We start from the raw sequence: 26694 nt of genomic DNA on the forward strand, positions 1-26694 counted from the left end.
TGTAGTTGTGTCGAGTTGCGCGTACATTTCAAAAATGCGCGCCATAACAGTTTTGACGTTTTACTTTTTAATATTTAATGTTGACGGACAAGACGTAAAGGTGGACGGAGTAACAGAGGAAATGCAAAAGTTGATAAAATTGTGTTCGTTTTGTACGTGCAGTGAAATACCGGATATTGATGGTACTCATTTAGTTTTAAATATACTGTGTTCAGAATTGGATAAGATACAAAATGTCGCCGATTTGGATAAGATTCAATGGCCCGAAAATCCAAATGGATTGAAGATTGCCGCTGCGTTTGAAGGTTTGGGACTCACCACCCTTGGCAAGTAAGTTTCTCATTTAATAACGTTTTGCTTAGTTTTTAATCAAATAATTTTTACATCATAAAATATATTTATGAATAAATGACTTACATAAACATTTTTTATATAATAAGTAATGATTCAGTCTTTGGGTTGGTACTTCATTGTCAATATAGATTAACTAGGAGACCTTGACGTGTTATCAACGTTTATACAAAACCTTAAAACTTCTTAAGCCTTAATTAAAGAGAAAATATCGTCACAGTTATTAATTTTTGAACTGGCACTTTTAAATTGGACTTTATAAATTTTACAAAAATTTAAAAAAAATAGCCCTTCATAAATAAATTTATATACAAGTTTTGTATTTTCCCGTATTGAGAGTTTTCTTGAGAAAAAGCAAAGTCATTCAAATTCAAAATTACTTTATTGAAATAAGCATTTTCATGTCCTTTACATCGTCGATTATTTTAAGAGTACAAGTACAAATCTACCACCGGTTCAGAAAACTGATCTGACATTTTATTTCATGTATACCTTATAACATCAATTATGTAAATGAGTTAACAAATCAAGATGTACACATTTCGAGCAACTAAAAATTCTTGAATGTTATAAATATCAATAAAGATATTGTATTTGAATTTCACGTATATCATATTATATTTTCCTTTTTTTGTTTTTGAGGTTAAATTAAAAATATTATGAGGCATGAACAAAATATAATTTATTATGAAATTTGTAATAAAGTGACGGAATGAGCGGCAAACACACACATTGACGCATTTAAACAAATACTAATATTACCTATATTCACCTGTATAGCTAACTTTAGGTACCTGTTATAATCTGTATATTCTTTAGGTAGTCATTTAATCTGTACAGCAGTCATCTTAGAAAGTTAGGAATAGGCAGATGCTATTTTTTTTCCTTTCTCTATATCTTATTTCTTAGACTAATCGACAACTTTTATTTGCCCCTTCCCTAACATAAAAATATATTTTAGACTTTATTCAATACAATATAAAACTAAAATGTTAGCAAAGTAAGTCGTTACTGTGAAAATGTGAGCAACATTTTTCCTGTAAGCGCTGTTCCAAGTAAATATGATTCAAGTCTACAATCATATCACAGCCCATGCATGCACTTCGATCCAAGATATCACACGTATCAAACAGTTCACGGGAACTTTTATCACTAACAATCAACCGATCCTTTGTTTGTTTACTCCAAAGCAAATATACATGACATTGGAACAATGTATTTTTTTTTAACAAAATGTATAAATTTGTTAAATAAAATGTATAAATTAGACAGGAATAATCACAATTCGCGTTATTAAAATTAAACACAAGTTTTTAACGATCTTTTACACCAATTTGTATATTTCTGCGTTACATAGAGGGATAGCGTATTTGATAAATTGTAAGTAGAATATAAAGCTGATATAAAAACCCGCGTAAAATAATCTGCAAACTAAATATGTGATCAAATCTTCTACGTTAGATTTAATGAACCAGAAATCAACAAAACCTAGTAAGGTTGGCAAGGATTTAGTAATAAAAAAATGCGTAGATTTTTCATCTAATAAAACCAATTTGACGCGACCTACACTCTGCGTCTTCCAAAGATGTCAGATCGTATGTCCATCTTGTAAGAGTCTACTTACCGTGGGATCTCTATCCCACGGTGTGCTTGCCAGTCCCTGGTCCCCATTCTAAAACCTTGAAGCCCCAGCAGCTATCAGCCTACTTTCTGAGCTTTGTTGGTAACTATTATTCCATTGACTTAGAAACACCTGATTAATATAAGTTAATCAATTAGGTTACAGTAAAATCATTCTGCGTAGATCGAATTAACAAAAATAATTAACAAGTTAGAAGGTATTTCTCAATTCTCAGCCCTACCTGTGATCATCGGTTAAGACGTAACTTCTTAGCATTTCATGGTTTCACTGGATGCCGATTCCATCGCGTTGTAAGGAGAAGGGTCCAATGTCCATGCTAGGAGCTGTCGACCCATTAATCTGGTTTATAGAGGCCTTTTTGCAATAAACATTCACTGCCAGATTTATATCCCTATACTACTGAAAATTCTACTAACGCTGGCTTATAAAAACTTTTCAAAAATTAGTTGAAATGTTCTCTATATAGGCCTGTATCTTTCAGCAGAGGATTGACTTTGATGTTATACCTCTCGCTTCTATTTTCACTAAATACATATTTAATATGAATTCACTCGGTAACTTCGTTTGCCATGGTATATTTGTTTCTAAGGAAACATTAAGTAAGTACCTTAATTTAAATAATTAATGAACGTACTTAATGAAAAATCAGACTAAATTAAAAAATCAATGACAATGGTTGAGATCGTCATTTTAACTCGTGTAAGGTGTAAACTTTGTTAGTATACTGGTAACACGGTCATCATGTTTGTGATTTTTCGAACAAGCTCAATTCTTCATCATATAAAAACATCAAGAATAGTTTAAATAAACTAGTTTTTTGTACAGTATTATCTCCTACGGGTTAATTTTAAAGATTAATTCTGCTGAAACTATATCGATACTCCTCGATACCTCGGGACGCTATTCGTGCAATCTTTATTATCCGTAAGAGAAAAGTTTGGTCAATATTGTGGAACTAGAGATAAAAACTAGGTTATTCATAGCATCAAGCCTATATTGTCGTTGCCTTCTTTTATAAGAATAGTACAACAAACTCTACAGGACTTTTTCATGTTGACACTTTTTTATTTTGTAATTCATTCTCCGCCTTTGTTATTACTTACATGTTATGTTTTTACATGTTATGTACAAACTATTTTTTTTATTTATTTATTTAACACTTTATACAATTAATGTACAATGGAGAACTTGATGCTGAAGGCATTTCCTACCAGTTAACCGTTGGGTAGTGCAGACACATTAATGAAGGTCGTTGAAATAAGATAATATCATAAAAAGCCATAACAAAAGTAAAATCAAATTGGAAGGAAAATAATCACTGAAATAAAAACATCTACAAATATAATAATGGCTACTACTTGTTATAATTATACATAAATATACTATAACATATATTTAAATATGTACATATACTATTTATATATATATATAATAAATATAATGAACAATAAAATACAATTATGGTGATGATTCCGTCAGCTTGTAAAGCACCAGCTCTCGAACCTTCGCGTTAAATGCGCAACGATTCCTGATCATCCTAATATAGAGCAGCAGCATGTTCCAGAAAAAAATAGATTGTATTGCGAAGGAGTAAGTAAAATCGGTGCTATAAGAGGGTACATCTAAGTAGACGATTTCTCGAGAAGGGAAGTGTTTTTTTCATATGTACCGGCTACGAACTGAAGTAGAGTTGTTAATTAAGCAGGTTGTCTACTGAAAATTTTTATTTATAGGATATTTTTGAGACATTACACGGAACCCTGATCACATACCGAGGCAAGCCCTAAAATGGAAGCCTCAAGGAAAGCGAAGACGTGGCCGCCCAAAGCAAACCTGGCAGCGGACGATCTCTGCAGAAGTGAAGGCAGTTGGAATGACGTGGAGCGAAGTAAAGCGCGAGGCTTGAGACCTTGGGGACATAGGAATAAATGATATATATATATACGAGTATATATACGTATGCAACAAATATATAATAGCGTACACAGTTGCCTCACAAAAGAAAAAGGGGTATTAGTTACCCTTTTAGAGCATTTAGACCTATAACTAAAGACCCTGTAAATTTTGTACAACAGCTTTTCTTCTAAAAAAAACTTATCGTGTGTAATCTTATCGCTTGCTCTCTGTCTCTAATTGCACTGAAGGTCGATGCCCGTGTTATCACGGTGGCCCGGTCCTGCCATCAATCAAAGCCGCGAACTGTGCCACAGGTGTTTGTGTTGCAAATCCCGACCGCACAGGAAGTGATCTTCTTATCGATCGCAACGTGATGATAACAGCATAATCGTTGTGTTAAAAAAATCTTCACAATAGTCTATTTATCGTCGTCGTTTCAGTCATAGGACGTCCACTGTTGAACGTAGACTTCTCGCAGAGATTCCATAGATATAACGTGACCTGGAGTCGGACTGCATTGCCTTAAGGTCGCCTTGTGGATGAGCGTCTTAAGCTTGAAGATCCGTGGTCTCCTATCCAAAACCTTGATCCCTCAGTAGCCGTGCGTCCTGCCCGCTATGTGATCTGCCTTCCGCCACGTCAATTTGTCAAGTTGCTATTTCGATTATTTTCGTTAGTCCACAGATAATCTATAAACAATAAGAAAATAATGAGTAGTCATCGTTTGAGCATTAAGAAAGCAATGTTCACATTGACCAATTAAATTGAATCCTTTACAAACGTTGCGTCTTAACGCAAAAAGACCTGTCACAATATTGTCACCGCATACGGGACAGAATTTTAATTAAATGATATGAGATTTTTTAATTTTTATATTTTGAAAATATACATTCACCTAAAAAAATAAACATGTTTACAGTAATAGTCACATTTGTCTCATATTAATGTAGAAAATTATAAAATGTTATGCTTGAATTTTGTTAATTACAGGGCGTCTTAAAAAGTAATCAAATGCAATATGTTTACATGCAATGCATTAATTTGCTGTGAATATTTTTCCAAAGACACTAATATTATAATGTACTATACTTTATTATCCTTTAAATTTAATTTAAGTGTTAATTTATTTATAAACAAATATATTTATTAAGCGTTTTACAAGTAGCAATATTTAACAATGCAAACAATAATTTAAGTAATATACCATTAAAACTTATTTTATGATCTATTATTTTGTGTAATTTTTATTGAATTATGATACGAATTTAACTAATTCTAAATAAAAAGATGTACGTGTTTAAAGGCTTTTTTTACAATTAATCTATTTTATCGGTTATAGATCATGGTTGTGATGTTCTATAATAAAGTTATTTTAACTTTGTTTTTAATTATTGTAATACACAATTAAAGTCAAAATAATAAAGAAAATTTTATAAAGTATATAAAAATAAATAATAACAAGCATAATAAAACATTAACTTGAAAATTTTATTAGCATCTAAAGGATATACCAAGATAGTAGCAATGTGTCTTTCTAGAACTTTTCGTTCTAACATAAGGTGAAAATAAATAATGTATAGTAAGAAAGCCTTTCTCGTATCTTTCAGATTGCCACCAAATTCGCAAATCGAAACGCTACGGTTCAGCAATAACGCGATCAAGACTTATTGGCCCGACCCATTCAACGACGTCCCCAATCTAAAGAGGCTGTCCTTTGCACAAAACGAGCTGATTGAAATAACACCGGATTTATTCACGAATATCGACGGTTTGGAGGAACTGGATCTCTCTTATAATAAACTTGCTAATTTAAACGTATTAGATTTTAAGTTTTTGCGTAGCTTGAAGAGGTTGAATTTGCAAAGCAATCTCTTGAAGAAGGTACCGATTGAAGCGTTGAGCCCGATGATGGAGTTAGAGGACTTGGATCTAAGCAAAAATGGAATCTTCGATCTGCTACTGCAGAAGTATGAGAGCGAACCTTTTAAAGTCGTTAAAAGGTTGAGTCTGAGCGGTAATAGAATAAGATCCGTGACAAAGGAGTCTTTTCCTGTTGACAATAGTATGTAAGTGTTCGTTGGTTTTATTATTCCTATTTGCCTTCTTTTTATTTACTCTTTTTAATTGTAATAGTTATTATACAGCTAAATTAAAATTTAAGACATTTGAAGATGATAAAAGTTTCTGTTTAAATTATTATAAAAGAAATTGTTTTGCTATTTCTTTTGCAGATCTATTTTATTACATAAAATAAATGCACATATTTTCAATTAGGATATAATAACATTTGCTCTTCCGCAGCGAACTTCTAGATCTTTCGAACAATGTGATAGAGATCGTAGAAGAGAATTCCTTTTTATCATGTACCAACTTAAGGGAATTAAACCTTGCCCAGAACAACATAACGTTCACTTTTGCACTGCCGCCGACGCTCCAGATTGCCATATTGAGAATAAACACTTTGTATCACTGGCCTACATTCCCTAGTGGCATCACCTACATAGATTTATCATACAACCGACTATCGGATATGTATAAAGAAAATCAAGTTGATTTTGACAATTTAGAGGTAAGTAAACAAATAATATTAATCAATAAATAAAACATTATTTTTATTTCATTTTACACAATTTTACATTATTACAGATTCTTAACGTTGGTGGCAATCAAATAAAAGAAATAAACATGGAAAAAAAACTACCGAAGTTATTTAGTTTAGACATATCGTACAACTTTATAAAAGACGTACCGAAGTGCTTGAACAGTCAAATATTACCAAAGCTGGAGGATTTGAGATTAGATGGCAACCCTGTGGAAGACGTTTACTTTAAAAATATTCTGTCGTTAAAGAATTTATATTTGAACGATATGCACAAGCTGGTCACTGTAAAGGATAAGGCTTTTAGTAATGTTATTGGAAGAAGTGATGATACGAGTGATAAGAACTGTTTTTACTTGTACATGTCCAACTGTGCTTCGTTGAGTGCAATAGAAGACAGCGCTTTCGATGCTACATCTTTATGTATGGTAAGAGTTCTATTATATATAAAAAAATGAAACAAATATTTATATTTTCGTACTCTTACAATTCTACTGAATTTGCTAACCACTTTCTAAAAATCAACACATTGATTTAACGTGCATTTAAATATATATTCCAAACTTCCTTCTATATACGGCCTTCGGTTTGGAATGTTGATTCTGTTGAGAAGAACCTGCGATAGTTACTCTGTAACGCTGATTTTATAATTTTTAATGCATGCAATAACAGTAGCTGATCGGGACCAACAAGTACTGCACTTGCGACACTCCATACAGGACAAGACGCTACACAAGACACCACAATATCCATTTTTTTAAGTGCACGGATCCTTCCACTTCGTGAATTCAGCTCCGATGATGCTGTAAAAGCCCTCGGGCTAACAGCAACAACATCAACAGAGAATAAGTAATATCCATTCTTAGGGGGCGGACGCCTGCTTCCTTACCACGAACAGCGCGGGAGAACCGGTTTTAGATTCAGATTACACCTTGGTTCATCAGTGGTCCACACTGTCCCCGACACTACTCATCTGTTCTCCGGTAGAGCATCTAGTTACGTGCGAACGACATTTTTGAACCGGAAAGCGTCTGTCCAAGTCTTTTAAGTTCACGGACTGTAAAAGCCCCCGGGCTAATAGCAGGAACAATAACTTAGAGTCAATCAAAACTGATCGGCTCTTGGTGATGAAAAACCGTTGCTTACAAGCCAAATGTTAAGTAAGAAAAGGACCAATATTTAGCCACTTCCACACATGCAGTCTTAGTCGTGTATCAAAGTGCATCGCCCGCTAGCCCGCTGATAAATGCGCTTATATACTTTGTTGTACGACTTTGACTGTGGAAGTGGCTAAATATTGGTCCTTTTCTTACTTAGGATGACTTCCGCAAAATAACGCCTGATTCCATTAAATATTAAAGACAAATGTTACTTGGCCAAATATTTATTAATGTTACATTATTTTGGTAACCACAACCCTCTATGATTATAGATAAATGCTGTAGACTTTTCTGCTACTTCTTTACGACTTTGAAATGGTAATGATATTGGCCAGGCAATAGCAACAGACAAAGTCGAGATTCGACTCTTTTGGGTCGTCCTCGGAATACTAAACTCCTATAGAGAAACATCTCAAGCCGAGGTTACTTCATCCGTGGTTGTTACATCGTCACTTCACAAAGCATTCGCTTAAACAATCTGAATGTAATTCACAGCTTATATAGTGAATTATCTAAACTAGTCTCACTGTAAAATAACTTGGCTAAACGTTTCGAACGCTCCGTCACCTCAAACCGAACATTTGTTAATGACAACAAAAAAACAGTTTAAAAGCTAAAGTGAACAGTGAAATTAATCATGGTTCCATTTTGCTGAATACGACCTCAGTCCACCGCTTCCGTGTCTACTGCACAACAGTGGTGTGTGTTCTGTGTTCCGGATTGAGACGCTTGTAAATTTATTGGAAGAAAAAACTTATTATATATTGCTCGATTCGCTAAGGATAAGTAAATTCGCCCAGTTTGATCTAAATTGACGTATATATGCCAACTTAAATCAACTTCGGCGAGTATAAATTACAAATAATTACTCAAAAGGCAACAGTTTAGCTATTATAGTAAGAGGTAAAATGTACGCGCGGCAGACAGTTCCCAATCCGTCAAATCATCATCGTCAAAAATCGTTTTATTAGTCGGCGATATATAAAAAAAGTTCACGACTAGAAGGTCACTCCAAAGAGCGTTTGTCGAAGCTATCTAAGAGATCGGCGGCCTCGAAATTCGGTGAAAATGTAATATATCGAGCTCGTAATTTTAAAAAAAATGTTTAGACTATGCGCTGTCAGTACCAGGCTTCCTCGCACCCACGAAATTTGCAAATGCCACTTAGGCAGCAGAGCAAACCAAGTCCAAAAAAAAGCGAAACAAAAATACATCGATGTTCAACTTTATCGAACAAATGTGTCAATGCTTCTTTTCGGGCTCTGCATAAAACTTACAACGCTTTTGATATGAATCACATGCGGTGAAAATTCCGGCGTAAACGCAATCTGTAATGACCAATTAAAATGGGCTTGTGTCCTCTTCTTAACCAGACGCCTATCAATAACTACTATAATTAAATTACTATAGAACAATAAAATTTTGTTTGTTGTTTGATTCTTCCTAGGACTGGTAAATCTTGAACCTAATAACTACACGAAGTCCGAAGTAGGAGTGTGTATGGCTATGGCTATATTCGAATGTTGATGTGCGCTGTTAGCCATTTTGTGTATATTGATTAAACTTACCCAAATTTATATCAATTTTTTTTACTTTGAAAACAACATTCAAAATTCTCTCTCTCTCTCCTTGACATTTATTATTCCCATCTGATGGTGGGGTGTGCCTTCTTCGTTTCCCGCTTTTACGTCGCTCTATCCGACATTTCCTTTTTGGAAATATTGCAGGACGGCATTTCTTTTTGACCACATCCATCCATCTAGTTTTCGGTCGCCCTCTGGTTCTGGAACCTGGTATGTTGAAATTGGATGCGACATTGCCTACGTACTCTGGGGGTCTCCTCTTTACGCATCCAAACCAACGTAGTTTGCTTAAAAACATAAAATTGTCAAAATGTTAAAATGCTTTTCATATATACTTTTACAGATTGACATAAGTAAGAATAATTTATCCCATCTGTCGAAGAATCTCCTCGATTGGACAGAACTAAGCGAAGGTGCGAATCTGCAGTATAACCCATGGGAGTGCTCGTGCCAGCTGCAGTGGGTTCTAGATGATCTATTACCACTTCTTTACAAGACAAACTCCAGGCTGTTATCTGAACTGCGGTGAGGTATCTTTATGCTTCATTATGAGATCGATTAATTCTTTCAAATAATGATATAAGATGTTTTGATATAATGTAGGCTTTCATAAATAGAAAAAAAATATTGTCAAGCAATATTATAAATAACCTAACTAGCGAATCGGTAAGTCGAAGTGGCCTTGGGCGGGTCAAACAGTTCGCTGAACAGACTGACTGATTGCCATGATTGTTGGAACCTTAAGGTTCTGGACTAGATCATGATAGTACCATGCAATCGCAGCGCAGAACGTCCATCTATAAGGCTGGCAGAACACCTAGACAAGGTCTTCGGAAATCGCTGGACACAGGCTGCTTTCCACCAGTCCTGTTAGAAATGGGCGTGGATTTACTACAGCAGAGAAGATTATAATGGATATTACAACGTAACTTGGGAAATCTTATATGCAGTGCATGATTGCTGTCATAATAGATCTAGTTATTGATTTCATTCCATCTCTTACAATCGACTAGTCTTTATACAAAAAATATAAAGTAAAACAGTGTTACAGCTGACCAATTGAGCCTAGAGGATTACCAAGTTGAAGTGGTGGGCAGACCATAAAGAACACAACAGGTGCCTGGATCTTCAAGTTCTGGCAAAACTTAATTTAGGTCGACGAAATCGGAGGCCAATGATAAATGCCCAGGACGAGCTGCGAGAAATGACAATCATGGTGATATTTTTGCAGATGCGGATCACCGCGAGCTTACGAGGGCTTGCGTTTGGTACACTGGTACAACTGGACTGAGCAGGCCATGTGCAGCGAGATGATGAAGCGCTCCGACTCCCGAGGGACTTACCAAGTAAGCAAAGAGCATTTCAATGACAAATTACGAACGTACTAAGTTACAACGTACTAAGTTGATATTAAAAAAAGTATAGTCTGTCTAATAAACTTTATAAGGGTGAATATATAGCTTTTATTGTTAGCTTAAAAGCTTATAAACTTATTTACAATCGGTAAGAAGTAATCACTCTGAAATATGTGACGTTAATTATTATTTTCTATTGGGATGTGACAGGACAATAAGCTCTGGCAATATAAAGCCTGCAGAGGACACAGTCAACAATTTATTTCATTTTAATATGTAATAATTTAATATTTAATCCGAATTTTGAAAACGATGTTTGTTACTTTATTAAAATTATATTGTTTGTTATTTCTGAAACACAGAATATAAGGTCAATGAAGCTTATCACTCAATATGTAGTAATCATTCTGACATAGACATTAATTTTTAAAATAATAGACATAAATTTTTCCTGTCGTAATGTTACCTCTGGCAGTACAAATATTGCAGGAACAGATAGTAAACAATATTTAATATTTTAATATGTAGTAATCAGAATTTTGAATACGTTTTTCCTCGTTTTATTATCATTAATTTTTTTAATATTGATTTTTATATATGGTGTACCATTGACAGCAAATGAGCCATACATTTAATACTTTAAAGCTTTTACATCTATTTCCGATCAACCTGTATAATGTAACTACTTAACAAATGTTTTCACATTTATAATTTCCTCGTACTCATAATCTATTCCTTTTTCTATGTGATGTATTTTATGTTCGAAATACAAAAAAGTTTTTTTTTTCAGCTGGAGCCTTCAACAGATGCGGATTCGGCTTCCAAGTTTAGCTCTCTCACCCTGATCCTGGCCGGATGCATAATCGTTGCGTTGATCATTGCTATTGCCCTGTCGGTCTACCTTGTAAGGAATAGAAGGAGACATAGAATACGACAAGCAGCGCTGAAACGGAAACGTCAAAGTGCTTCAGATTTCAAAAATAGTAATGGACTCCAGAAAGAACATTTCACATCTTTGAACAAAGTTTAGATTCCGATAAGATAGTCACTAGGTATTTTTCAAAGTCCACACAACCAAAGTAAATATTCACTGATTAATTTTGAAATGTTTTTTTTAATATGCAGTACGATTGTTTAGTATTTAGAGATTTAAGTTTACGTAGAAATTAATAACTAGAATGTATATATATTAAGATATCATCCTGTTTTATATGTGAATAGTAAAAATAGACAGATTAAATAAACACAAAGTATGTAACAGAGGTGGCCAAACTCTTTAAAAGTGCGGGCCATTTTTCGAAATTTGAAATTTTTGCGAGGCGCAATTGCATACTCATTTAAAACACGCAAAAGAATGTTTTTTTTTTTCAATAATCATATGAAATTATATAAACAAAAGTACAAAATATGTGCATTGAAGTTAGATATAATGGCATACGTATATGACAGCACTTTTAATAATACTTCTAATTATGATTTGTGTTTTTACTTCGCTTATTTTATGGTGGAATAATAATAACAATTATTCACACCTGTGATTTCTGTCGATTTCGCAGGGGTTGACATAGGTTATATAAATTTAAATATTTAATTAATTCGACAATCAATCGGAGCCAAAATTAACCGTTCAAAGAGCCGCATATGACTCGCGAGCCGCGGTTTGGCCACCCCTGGTATATAATATATTTTATAGTCGTGTAAAAGTCAATTTTTAATTATAGTTAATTACAACCATCTACACTCATGAAATATTAAATATTTTTATTGTAAAATAAAATTATATTTTCATAAATGCAGGTGCAAAAATAATATTATTAGACATTTTAAAATCATGTTAAACATATTTGAAAGTTTATATTTATAAGTAGTTATTACTTGGTAATTAGTTACGGTGATTATTATTTTATGGCTGGCCTTATAAGAAGGCTCATGTTTACCAAGAGTTCCGGTGCAAAATGGAATCTGATAAGAGGAAATTTATAGTAAAACCAAAGTCACCGACGTAGCTCGAAGTATTGATCGTCTGAAATGGCAGTAGGCGGGGCCCATCGCTCGAGCAAACGTTGGGGACGAAAGGTTCTCAAATGGCGACCACGAGCTGGTGGCCAGGTGGACCGACGACATAGTTAAGATCACGGGATGTCGCTGCTGGTCGCGCGAGACCGATCATCATGGCGACCTTTGGTGGAGACCTAACAGCTAAAAAAAAAATATTACTTAGTAAAAATTGTTTATAGCAATTATTATTAACATATACGAATACGGCAGCTCAATCAATATAATATCGGTTTTAACGGAGAATCTGCTGATGAATCGAACGAATGTACGAAAAATGAATGACGAAATATGATAAATGTTCCAACATTATTTTTAGGTTATGAATATTTTTCTACCGACTATTATTATAATAGCTGCATATCGTTTAGCTTATGTTTTTTGCTAAATAGCGTAATTTGTTTATAAATATATCAACCTTTTGAATAACATTTAATATTTATTTGATATATTTATATCTACGTTACATGTTACGTAAAATGTTAATAATGTGTAAAGTTAATAAATACATTTCTCGACCGACTCAAAATAATGTTAGTGTTAAGATTTAGAGATTGATTATTATTTTGCCTTACCAATAACTATTAAACCAATTATGGAAATGTTGAAACTTTATAATTTTAAAATAGATAAAACTGAACTAAATAAAAAGTGTAAATAATGTACTTTCATAAACTTAAACATTAATTGCTTTATATATAAAAATCGTAATTCTCGCAAAGTATTTTTTTAACATCAATAAAACAGTTTCATGTTATAAGATTGTTTATTTTTTCAAAGGGTTGAAGAGTTTATGGATTTTTCGCGGGCCCATCCATCTTCCTTTTAGTAATTTGTTCCAATACAAATAAGGGAAGTAGTTTTTGGACAAATAGCCCATCAGCTTTTGCTCTTTACACTGCAATTGAAAACTTTTATACTTTTGACATCTACATAAATTAAAAAAAAATTAAAATAAGTCGAATTATTTCTCCGCTAATTTAAATATGTTTCTTATTTAAGGCTGTCAAATTAAATGTTGCGTATGAGGAATAACGAAGGCAGGAAAAAAATTGTCCGGTGAACGATTAAGTATCGATTGTAAATGAAATAAATGTAATTTAACTTAAAACACAATTGAAATTAAAATCAATTATGAGATATTTTATACGCTAATATAACGAATGTTTCTCCAAAATACAAAATAAAACAGTGATAAAAAAGTGAAAGGTAGACTCCGCTAATAGTTTATTATTGAATAGATAATTATCTGTTGTTCAACTTGTTAATAAAATAAAGTCTTCTCCGTGAAAAAACATACTAACGTATAGGTTGACCAGGTGAACGGTAAAGATAACAGTAACAAAAGTGAACTGTAACAGCGCCATCTAGTGGTAGGTTGCAACAACGAAATAGCATATAACTATTCTCCGTGAAAAAATACAGATACATTCTCCTTTTCATGGTGATCGCGGTAAAATGATTGATGATGAAGTGAAACGATTTCATATACATAATGATTGGCTATCAATGTATGTATAGCATTTGATGACAATTAAGTTATATTACACCCTATTCAAAAATCAATTGTTTCAGAAATAATAATGTAATTATAATAAAGAAAGAAAAAGTGTTTTCAAAAGTTTGTAGCATTCAAAAATAATTTGTGTAACATATTTAAGCGTAATCACAGATTAAAATTTTCACACCTTTAAACAGATATAAGTAAAAGTTCGAGACCTGATCAAAAGGAAATGTATTGAAGGGCTTCTTATCATACACAGACTCGGCGAGTATGGCTTTCCTGTATGACGTCATCACGGGACAAGCACCATAGCCTTCGTATCTGGTGACCGGTGTTTTGCCCTCCATACTGCATATTAGATTTCGTTGAACAATATAGCTCTGTCGACCTATAGCAATAAATATTAATGTTGTATTCTGTGGACTTGTTACGTATTTTATACTAAGTTTTTTGTTGACATAGTTTTATATATGTGAGTATGGCACGGGGCAAAACCGCAAGGGGCCTCTGTGGAGAGTGTACTCATCATCACGATTTAAGCCGTAAGACAATCACTCCTAGATAAAGGCTTCGCTAACAGGTTTTGCTATATGATGGGTCGCAAGCGCCTTGAATCTAGCCTCTTTCGATGACCTTGGAGAGTCGTGTTCTCTTTGTGGGTGGACTTCCAATACATCGTTTTCCGGTTCGTACCTGACACTACCCTAGAACCTCAAGGCTCCGGAAACTATGCTCTGCCGAATTTCTTAATTTAAATTTCTGTTACTGAGAAAATTAAATAAGAGAATATTAGTTTTTATGTCATAAAAAGGTTAGACAAAAATGATGGTTTCCAAAAAAGTTTTATATTCATGTTATTTGTAATAGGTTATTTTATAAATTTTAATAAGTTAAAGATATGTTTCTCTGTACATTCTTACCAACAGCAGCGGCGGTCTTGCTGTTCGGCGTACTAGTACAGTCTCCAATTCCGTAAATATTAGGAAACGCACTGTGTTGCAGGGTGTATTTGTCTACGTCCAGAAACCCGTCTTGGTTAACCAGTTCTTTGCATTTCTTGAGACAAGCCGGCGGTGACATTGGCGGGGTCACGTGGAGGAAGTTGTAGGGAATGTTTATAATCTACAAATTAAATATAAGTTTTTATTTTTCATACTATTTTCGTCAGGATTTAATGAGAATTTAATTTGAAATCCCAGAATATACTATATACGAATACATTATGAAGTAAAATAAGACAGAATTTAATTATTATATATGTGTCATATTATTTTGTATTGCAAGGTTCCACAGCGGAACAAAAACCTCCTCTACGATGGACTGTCATCACACCTTTCTATTTCATGAATATTTGGTCCAAAAACTGTTGATCGCTATGACCGCATAAACCATGCCTTTGTGAGAAGACAAGGCTTTGTGGTGCTACACTTAACCCCCTCGGTAATAGCCTTTACCGAGATGTGAAGAGCTCCAGAAACTCTCATGGGTATTTCTTTTGCTACAATCCGTCCTAACCTATCCGTCGTTCGCCTCAGAGTTACTTAAGATAGAGGGAATTTAGGGCCCCCACTCTCAACACCCGCGACTCTGAAGTATCTACCAGAAAGGGTTATTCTGCGGAGGGCCGTCACCAAAGAGAATCTTTAGAGTGACTTACTTCAACTTATACAGAGACTGCTTTTTTATTAACTTTAATCTTATTGGTCAAATAGGCTCAGCTGAGTGATACAAATAATAGAGAGACTACCATTACGTTAATCAAGCTGCCAATGTATTTTCTAGACTGCCACTACTCTATAATATGTTCACTTAAGTAATTCCATATAGTACATAAGAAGTTTAAGTTAAAAAAACCGTAAATAGGGTAGAACAAAGTCTGTGCCGTTTTGGAATATATAATCATATATATCAACTTTTATGAACTTTTACGAATACTGTTTCATAAAATCGTTTACTTTTCCATCTTCTGTAATGAAACTTGCTCCTTTTGAATTCAGCTCGACTAAATCCAAACAGCAGTTCACCGTTATGTCTCTATTCGCGATAACATTGTCTAGAGCGACTGAATACTTCTTCACTCCGAAGAGAACACTTCCACCTGTTAGGAAGGTTATGTTGGCGAGCTCGCGCAACTTTTGCTACAACAATAAAAATAAATGTAGCGTCTGATTGAATTACAAGAGTATAGCAACACAGGAAAACAATTAAAAATTTAAGGAAATTACGTATATCATGAATATTTAATTGAATCAGGCGATATTTTGCGGAAGTCCATCTTAAGTAAGAAAGGGCCAATATTTAGCCACTTCCGGATATGCAGTCGTAGCCGTGCAACAAAGTGCACCGCCCGTCAGCCCGCTGATAAATGCGCATGGGGCAAACAATGCGAATTACTCAACTACCACCGCTAAATCACTCAACACGTGTTTCACCCCTCCACGGGGCATCTTCAGGAGTTATGTTACACCGATTAGTGCAAACACAGAGTCATGAATGAGTCATGAATTATGGAAAAAATGGTCGTCTGAAATGGCAGTGGGCGGAGGCACATCGGAGACGATGAACCGATAGACGCGGCGTGGATAAACCGCCCTATAGGTGCGACCGACGACAGTCAAGGACGCAATAAGACTCTAGATGCGGGCAGCGCAACACTGGTCAAAGTGGCGATATTTGTGGAAGGCCTTGCAGTGGGGATCTATCATGATAGTAATCATAAAAACTATCTAAATCTAATGGTTTTGATACGTGAATGTAGATCGAGTACAGTACGGGTCTTCCCCCGTCTGATCTTGCAAGCGTTATTTATAGAAGTAATCAATATATATCCTTATAAAATTAAAAATATACAAGGTAATTAGTTATAAGTGTACAAGGTTTAAATGACCGTGAAACTTATTTTCTGTAAATTAATGTGTGGTACGCTCTATCCAAAATTAAATAATTGAAATAACAAATATTGTAATGATAATATAGTAAGAGAAAGCTTTCCCAAAATTCTGATTATTGTATATAAAATTTTTATTATAATTTTATATCTGTTCCTACAGATTCTACTGCCAGAAAATTATTGCCCGATGCATTCTAAGTAAGAAAAGGACCAATATTTAGCCACTTCCGCACATGCAGTGGTAGTCGTGCAACAAAGTGCACCGCCCGCCAGCCCGCTGATAAATGCGTATGCAGCAAAACAATGCGAATTACACAACCGCCACCGTCAAATCACTTAACACGTGTTTCACCCCTCCTCGGGGCATCTTCAGGAGTTATGTTGCATCGATTAGTGCCAAACACAGAGACATGCATGATGCATTCTAATAGAAAAAACAAAATTTTGTATAATATTTAAGAGTGTTTCACTTTATATGGGGTGAATGGAAATAGATGTAAAAGCTTTAAAGCTTTTACCAATCACATTGTATTTTATTCATTGTATATACGAGTATATAACATTGATAGGAATTGATATCGGTAATTAAACCTCACTTCTCGCCAATAGTCATCAGCTAGGAGCATGATCTTGAGCGCTGCTCCCGAACACTTGCCAACTTGGCGCGGCGACGTGAACACCGCGTGTCCACCTCTGAATCTCTGCAAGCAGCACCACGTCTTCTCACAATACTGCGGCGCATAAGACGTCGTTACACGGCTGTGTGGATCATCCAATGCGTTTAGAAGTCCTGGTATCTGTTTAGATTTTTAAGGGAACATTAATATGGTATATTTTAAACAGGAGTACATTCTACTAGTACAATACACCACGTATTTGAGTAATAGGACCAGTCAAATATGTCTTACGTCCTACAAATTCGTATATGTAATTACAAGAAATTTAACAGTGAACCGCCCTGAAAATGGGTTTTTATCTTGTTACTGACTGCATCCAGCTACTTCTCGCGGCCTTGATTATTTCATCGGTACACCTGCCCACGACGCTACCAGCTCGAGGCCAATAAAATTACAAGGCTTTTAACCTGCGGGAATAATATGACGGGTTCACATAGTCGCGCGACGTATGTACGACTCGATAATATGTATTATGACCAGCTTACGTTACAGCTTATAAATTGCAATAGCAGATGAGATTATACAGGATTATTGATTATAAGTGTAGAGGATTTTGAAGGGTAGAATATAAAGCAGATTTGTCACAAAAAAGCTTTAAAGATATCTCTTTTAACCCTGTATATATATATATATATATATATATATATATATATATATATTTGTATTGGAATGCGACAGGCCTATAGCGAAGTAATCACTGTTGTCTAAATGCTTTCGCTTATTTGTCAATTCATCGATCTACGCATGCGCACAATGTAAGGACGCGTGGCGTATGATTTGTAGGCGGTTGTCAAAACCGCGTCTCGCGCCAAAAATATTATGAAATATAATAATGGCGAACGGCTTCAAGTGACATATGTGTTGTTGTTAGTGAATTTGTATTAAATCTTTAGTGCTTGATGGAATATTGAATTAAAGACTATCTTATATTAATTTTGAATCAATGTTTAATATGTACAAATAAGTGGTGAAAGTTATATGTAAAAATGATTTCATTCGCGTGACAAATAATTTATTACGGCGCTGGTGTATCTAAAGTTGTAGGCGGATGACTTTAAAAATAAACTGTGTCTATATTTCATCTAAGCGTTTTAATTTTTGTGCTCCAGCTCGTTAGGTGTTGTCTCTAACATTGCCTACCTAACCTGTTAAACTCCACCACAGACCCATTACTTCTAGTCGTACAGAGTTTACAGATAGCTAAAAAGCGAACCTTATCATAATCGTTGTTGAGGCCTATCGCTACCACCATAAAGTCATAGTGAATTTTATGCATGCATTGTGTGTACACGACGTCATTGCACGGATCAAACTCGTCGGCGCGGTCCGCGAGCCACACCACACCACGCGGCAGCAGCGACTTGAAGGGCCTCTGGCACTGATGAAATGGCTTTATTCCTGCTGCTACCAGTGAAAACATTGGCTGGCTATAGTGTACCTTGGCATAAGTAAATGAAAATTTTATTATATCATCTTAGGCACATCAACAACGTCAATACAAACGCCCGCGGAATCCGCAAATGTTTTGGGCAGCAGATAAAGACTGGTCAACTATAAACTACTGCATATGTTAATAAGAGATGTACACAACAACGTCATTTAAATTAGGAACGATTGAATATATAACGTTAAGCCAAAAAAATAATAATGAAGGAGATCCGTTCAAAAAAGATAAAGGTTACAAAGGAATAATTTTGGTAACTTTTCGATTAATTTTTCATAAATGCAGATTATTAACTAATACATTTTTATAAAATAAAAAGCAGAACTATAAATTTCAATTATAAAATTTCAGATAATTTTTAATTTTTATTACTTTCATAAACTATGGCGCCATTGCAAATACGACATTTTTCTTTACTACTGCTCAGCTCACCTCAGTTACTAATTTTACTTAACGTGTTTGGAAATTCTTAGATTTTACGAAAAACCAACTGAATTCATCATAACGCATTACTACATCTACAAAATACAAAGAAAAAAAATACTTACTTCTGATGGCTCCAGTATAATGATATTTTTGCCTTTCATTACTTTGGACAATCTCCATGCTAAACTGCAACCTCCTGCGCCCCCTCCAACGATTAAAACTTTACATCTGCAATAAAAACAGTAGTAGCTGTCATAGTTTAAAAAAGAAAATCATGTTCTTTATTATTATAAGAATAATTTTAGGTTATAAATACACATTAGGAACTTAATGTGTTCACGCTCCGCAATGCTGGCCACTGCGGCCATAATGTTTTAACTTTTTAAATTATTCTTGCGCGTACGGATTCGAAATCCGATTTGAATAAGGAACCCATCAGTGATGTGCACGCTGCCGTTGCGTTAGCGTCGTGTAAATTGAAAATCTTATTTGTACATTTGTAAATACACCTTCTTCGATCACTGCTGGCTTTCATCTTCCTCGCACACGTGCTCGGATGGTAAATTACTTCTTACTGCAGATATATCCTAATGCGTATATTTCATTGAATGAGAATCAGAGAAATGCTCGGGAGTTCACTCCCCTTCGCGCGCTAATCGCGTATAAACTTTATTGTAGCAAAAGAAAATATAGTCATAACTGACGATATTTTCTTTACGTTATCTTTTGAGTCATATTATTTTTCTGTTAAATCAAATTCTAGTTTTTTTGCTAGCTTTTTCTAGTTTCTCTTCTACGAAATCTTGCTTGCTTTTTTGAGACTATTAATAATAATATTTGTGCCATCTTTAATTTTTTGGCATATTAATCTTAAATTACATAGCACAGATAAATTAAGTTTTATGCGATATATAGTACTAAACTATTTTTATTGCCTATTCACGTAAGTTATCATGTATGTTCATTATTCTTGTAAATGACTACATTAACATCAAAAACAAACGTCAGGAAGCGTATTTATAATGCATTGAAACAACTTAAGTTATTGCGAGGATCATTTTACAAGTTTTTGTTTAAACATCATCGTATCGGCTGATAGATACCGACTGTTAGGTCTTCTCGAAAGATCGACATAATGACCGGTCTTGCGTTGCCGGCAATCAGCGAATTTTTGTGATCTCGACCATGTGGTCGATCCAGGGGACCATATACGCCGCGTCTATCGGATCATGGTCGCTATTAGAGAACGTTGCGGTCCCAACGTCGCTCCGCCATTTTGTTTAATGAACTTCATAAATTTATTGCAACATAATTTAGAGGCAACACATGGGCATGACATTTATGTTTATTTTATCTTAATACCACACTTGCTCAGTTTTATTTTATAAAGCCTAGAGAAAGGTATAACAAGCTTATGTTTCTATCCATGCTATTTTTTTTTAATGGCCCTCGCTATTGGGGGCCTCTCGTACCCCCTATCTTTTGTGGGACAGGGACTTTACGGGCAAATTTAATTATTCACATAATTTTTTATTATTTACTTTCTCTTCTTTCATACTTCACATTGTCTTTCGGTCTATTCTTTCATGCCACAATTCTGCTGTCTTTCCCTTTTGCTCTGTATCACCTTTCATTCATTCCTCTTTTCTTTTTACATTTTTATTTTATATCACATTTTTATTACTTAAATTCTATAATTATTTTATATCACAGTACTGTATATTATTTTGCTCCTATTTTGTCTTCATTATCTATTTATTTGCAATATTTACGTTTTATTTCTTCCTATAGCATTTTTTACGATTTTTCTGCAGAGGGTGATGAATGAATGTTTGGTGTTCTTTTCACTTATCAGGGAGGCTATTGACTCCTCCCCAATTTTAACCATGCTATTTACTCTTATACACATAGACCAGATTGTCATATATATATATATCGACTATGTACCGTCATAATATTATCCTTTCGAAACATTTCTCTAAAAGTCTCAACTCTCATATAATAGTATAAACAACTCTTTTTTAAAACTTTTTTTAAACAACATGAAAATTGTATTGATATGAGCAGCAATATCCTGTACACGTAACCCAGAGTAAATAACACTGTGAAAATAAATAAAATATACTGATCTGAGATAGATATCACTGGTAAGACATAAAACATTACCTGTATTCCTGTACGCTGCTTTTTCTTTGTATTGCCGTTTTCTGGACATCCATGAGATCCAATTTACTTTCAGTACAAAATCATAATCAAATTTATTTTAATAATTTTTAATTTAAAATATTAAACATGTATTTTAATATTTTTAATGGATTTATTAATATTTACATGTCGAATTTGTAACATAAACTCTAAACCATCGGGATTTAAAAAAGATATCTCGCTTAAACACGGGAGGTCAAGCTCTTTGATACGCGGAGGCATTTTATGAATTTTTAAAAATTCCTCGTGCCGAGATTAGAAACGTATTTTAATGTATGCAAAAAAAGTATTTAAATTATTATATTTTGATAACAGATAAATAAAAGTGTAATATAATATATATGTACAGAAAATTAAACTCGTTCATTTTAGTATACATGATACTTTTTTTAATTTTGATGAATAAATATTTATTATTAGTAATTTAAAATGTAACACAAAAATGGAAAGTAAACTCTGTTACATTTAACGAGCGCGTTAAAGTCCGCCACACTGTACATAGACTATAATCACTTATTATATCAGTGATTTGATATTCGAATGCCTATTTATATCTAATCTTGATGTGTTGGCTTATTATAAAGTGATTTGAAATTCGAATGCATATTTATATCTTATGTCGATGTGTTGGCTTATTATAAAGAAATTTTTGTGTCAAAAAATATCGGGATAAAAAGCGGCGAGTAAACAACCGCTTCTTTTTTGACGATAGGTCGCTGTTGTATAAGATTGTTGAGCTTGGATATTGGTTCATATAATTTATACATACGAGTACACGCGTACCGCTGGGGCCATTAAGTTCGAGAGTGGAGCACACAGACTAGCAAGCATAGCGTATGACGTCGTAGCTGTTTGATTTTCGAATGGTTGGGAATTATTTTTTCTTTATTTATAGTCTCAGTCGTCGCGTCGTCCAGAGGCTCAAGTACATATCTCAATGTCAGGACGCACATCGTTTACAGGTACAGGCTGAAACTGTTTTGTAGATGACAGTACCTACAATCAAATAATTTGGGTGATTAGCGGCGGAGTCGGACAAATCACCTTGTCATCCACCAGTAAACGTTATATGGTAGAAATAATGATGATAAAGATTGCCTATATTAAATTGAAAATCATTAAATTATTCTCTTTTTCAAATCATTTGTGAATTCGTCTTTATCTAGCTTACTCGGAGCGGTCACTATAGGTCGGCCTCATAGGTCCCTGTTAGCTTTACCGTGGATAACCAGTGTAGTTTAGTGGTACCTACAGTGAATTCAAGGCTCTTGAGCCGCCCAGCCATAATAAGACTGGAACTAGTTTGAAGTGGCCCTTGATCCTAACCTCCAGCAAGACCACAGATAAGATGAAAACAGCAAATAAAACAAAGAGTGTATTTTATGTAGTCCCAGGTTACGTATCATACTAATTATTAATTAGTTATAAAACGTTAACAACAATTAAACAGGGATGGGCTTCTTAATTAAAAAAATAAAGAATTGTTAACACATAAATCCCTACAAACAATAATGTCGTAAATATACTTAAAAATACAATTCACTACAGACTATAAAACAAAGGTAAAATTTCAATTGTATTGCAAATTATTTACAAGTCACTGAAATGTATTGTCACAAAAATAATACATACAAAAACATCGTCTAAATATTTTACACTGTTACGGGCTTCGGACATTTAAAAAAAAATATTTAAAATACAGTACCCGGCGATAAATATTGCACATCAATCTTTGGAAAGGGAAGATTCGGCTAATTTCGGCTTCGTAGAGTCTTTGTTGCACGAAATACAACGACCGTCAAAGCGTCACATAAGTAGTGTGGGAAAGAGACAGTGCTCTACGAAGCCGAAAATAGCCGATTGTCTCTTTCCAAAGGTCGTTACAGCCAACGTTTGTATTTATTTATAGTTATTTGATATCAATATTAGAAAGAATTTATAACAATAATGTCTTTTTTTAAACATCTAAAATATAACTACAGACAACAAATAATTACATAAATAATTTACTTTTATTTTTAATCTGTAGACAAAAGTCGTGTAAATAGATATGCTTTAATAACAAAATAGAATTATTCTTATAATAAAAGAGTTATATAAAAGTTTATCAGCAAGTTTTTCTTGTGATTAGTCCGCGAAGGGATTGATAATTCTTCTCAGAAACTCCGGCCCGTTGTAGTTCCCCTTCAGCATGAAGTTCCAGTACAAAAACGGGAATAAATCTCTTTTCATGTAATACGCCATTCTGCTCTCTCGCGCCTAGGGATAGAAATTGTTTACAACGTAAATATAATCAATAAAGTCTAAAGCTATTCGAAATGAAAAAAGTGTACCCACAGAAAATCAATTATTTCAGATATAATACATAACGTATTGGCGAAATAGTAATAAATGTTTCCAAAATTTTTGATTAATACATGTTAAAACTAATTATTGTGACAACAATAACTAGTTTTAACATGTATTAGCGTCCACCGGTTAGTGGTAACCACTAGAGAACCTTTCATGTCCAACAGTCGTTGATAGCACGAGCGTTCTGCCTAGCTCATTGCACCTTCAGTAAGTTTGTGATTTTACTTGTACAACTTTTTTATATTACAACCCAAAACGTTTTGATTGCACTCATATGTACCTACAAGATAAAACAGCACAAGATACACAGTACAAACCGTACCTGGTTGATTGGCAGCGTTTCCCTGGGTACCCCGTCGTAGATGAACTCCGCAATGATACAAGTTGAGTAGGAAGTGACTAGGGGACACGCACCGTACCCGTTGTACTTCTCCGAGGGGTTGTCTCTCTTCATCGTTCGCAGGAGGTTCTGTTCCAGTACATAGCCTTGTTTCGCTGTAACAGTGTGCCATGGTTACAGAGTTTGTTATGATAACTTTAAAACAGGTGATCATTAGCCACGTCTAGTTTGTTATTTGTAGAAATAAAGTCAGAATAGATAGGCGTGTCTATGTGAAATGGAGACGAGTGAGAAAGAAAAGATTTAGAATTAGAAATAGAGTTAGAAATACAAATATATACAAATTAGTATTACTAACAGTGAAGAAAAGAGTAATGTTTTCTTACAGATTAATAAAATATTCTAATGACGAAGTGAAGGAATTAAGTTATACAAATAAGTGATTTAATGTAAACTGTAACATACTATCGTAAATAAGCAAAGTGAAATTATCATTTAAAACTCTTGGGTATTATGAAGGCAGGTAATTTTTTTTCTAAGGTTGGTAGGATTGTCAAGCGTCTGTCAAAAGTTGGAATACCATTTGCTAAGCCCAAAACCATTTTGAAGGACGTTTTGTATTTTAATCGCGTCAAATGTTCGATAGGTTCCAAAATCGTACAACTTTTTGAAAAACAAAAAACGTTAAAAACGGGATTCAAATCGATCCGCAAACATCCTATTCGCCTGATTTGGCTCCGTGCAACTTCTGGCTATTCAGCAAACTTAAGCGGAGGCACCGTTTGGACACTTTTGGGAAGATAAAAACTGAATCGGAAGTCTTGAAGGTTATACCGAAAAAAAAACTATTTAGACTATTTCGAGGACTGGAAAATGCGTTTTATTGGAAGGAGTTTACTTTAAAGGGGATCAAATTTATTTAGAAGAATAAATAAATAATTTACATTTTATCAGCAAATTTACCTTGCTTTTTGAAGAGCGTGTTATATATGTTAAATGCCTAAGGAGATAAACTGTTAAGAGATCATTAAAATCTTAAAAATTAGATAATTTTAAAAAATGATATGTTCCCTCGAGTTTGTGAGTTTTGAAAAAATCATCATTTCATATCTATTTTACGATTATATACAAACAAAATCAGTCACCGTTGGCTATTTAGTTTATTTCATCGTTCATTATTTTTGTAGCAGCATCTTATTCTCTAGATTCGCGGTGAGGATTTGCTAAAAATGCCACAATATTTACTACCGATATAATGCTACAGAGATATTAATTTATATATATTAAGATATTTACTTTACTATATAAAAATAACTACTAAACTAATTATATGAAATCTAAATCTCACAAAGAAATCTTTGACAATAAATTACAAAGTAGAATATATTCTTAATAATCAATACTGTCAACTGACAGGTATTAAGTCGAAATAAAAAATTAGAATGCAGTATTAGTACTTACCGATGGCGGCAGCAGTCTTGCTGTTAGGTGTGTTGGTACAGTCACCCAGCCCATACATATTGGGGTACTTTGTGTGCTGCAGAGTGTACTTATCGACTGTGAGGTAGCCCGCATCGTCTGTTATATTCGAGCTTTCGTTGAGAAAGTCCGGCGTACGCATCGGCGGGGTCACGTGAAGCATGCTGTAAGGCATCGTAAGCTCCTGTCCAAAGGAAATAGACATATTGAATGTGAAAAATGTGCATATTAATATCAAGTATTGATGTATTTATAGTAAGTAGGTGGCGAGTACAATGCTACGAAGTATGGTCATGGCGAAGGGTCGCTATAAACATTGACCATCTGAACGTGTCGCCTTCATGTCGTCATGTATGGGTCATAAATTTAAATACCAGTAAGTGCTAGGTTATAAACCGGAATTTGTACGTATTAGTGTGTTCCATATTAAGGACACTAGCTACTGAAATTTTAGATCCAGTAACCAGACGTATGTTCTATATTCAAGAATATAATAACAGCCGTTGAAGCCGTTATCCTTCCGTCTAGGCCAATTTTGGAATAATAGCCAGGGCCAATATTATATTATGTAATAAGCATGTCACGTAGTTTATAATATGAACACCTTCCCATTTACTTTTGTTAAATAAAAGTTTTTGTCAATATCGGTTTAAAATTGTAAATTTATAAGTTTTCACAGTACTATAATTTGTATTTAAATGTATTGTTTTTGTATCTCAGCGAAAACTCAGATTAT

The 26694-nt window shown here is 34.1% G+C and overlaps 2 protein-coding genes across 2 annotated transcripts in view; one reads left to right on the forward strand and one right to left on the reverse strand.

The window, feature by feature from the left end:
• On the forward strand, positions 1 to 12995 carry LOC137932193 (carboxypeptidase N subunit 2-like). The gene is made up of 7 exons (XM_068775792.1): positions 1 to 330; positions 5497 to 5955; positions 6191 to 6458; positions 6536 to 6916; positions 9575 to 9756; positions 10463 to 10577; positions 11377 to 12995. Exons 1-7 carry the CDS (start codon positions 35 to 37, stop codon positions 11614 to 11616), a joined length of 1941 nt encoding a protein of 646 aa, XP_068631893.1. The 5' UTR covers positions 1 to 34; the 3' UTR covers positions 11617 to 12995.
• Sqor (Sulfide quinone oxidoreductase) overlaps positions 12756 to 26694 on the reverse strand; it is a 24111-nt gene continuing 10172 nt past the window's right edge. Inside the window, exons 6-14 of the mRNA XM_068775871.1 lie at positions 25941 to 26142; positions 24457 to 24634; positions 19705 to 19810; positions 18926 to 19150; positions 17632 to 17832; positions 16101 to 16283; positions 15066 to 15267; positions 14361 to 14533; positions 12756 to 12785 (exon numbers count right to left, since the gene is read on the reverse strand). Coding sequence (XP_068631972.1) covers positions 12756 to 12785; positions 14361 to 14533; positions 15066 to 15267; positions 16101 to 16283; positions 17632 to 17832; positions 18926 to 19150; positions 19705 to 19810; positions 24457 to 24634; positions 25941 to 26142 — 1500 coding nt within the window. The remainder of the gene's footprint in view (positions 12786 to 14360; positions 14534 to 15065; positions 15268 to 16100; positions 16284 to 17631; positions 17833 to 18925; positions 19151 to 19704; positions 19811 to 24456; positions 24635 to 25940; positions 26143 to 26694) is intronic.

This window comes from Battus philenor, unplaced genomic scaffold (genome assembly GCF_028537555.1).
Source record: "Battus philenor isolate CCGP_79_NKW_IND1 unplaced genomic scaffold, ilBatPhil1.0.hap1 SCAF_9, whole genome shotgun sequence".
Classification (NCBI taxonomy): domain Eukaryota; kingdom Metazoa; phylum Arthropoda; class Insecta; order Lepidoptera; family Papilionidae; genus Battus; species Battus philenor.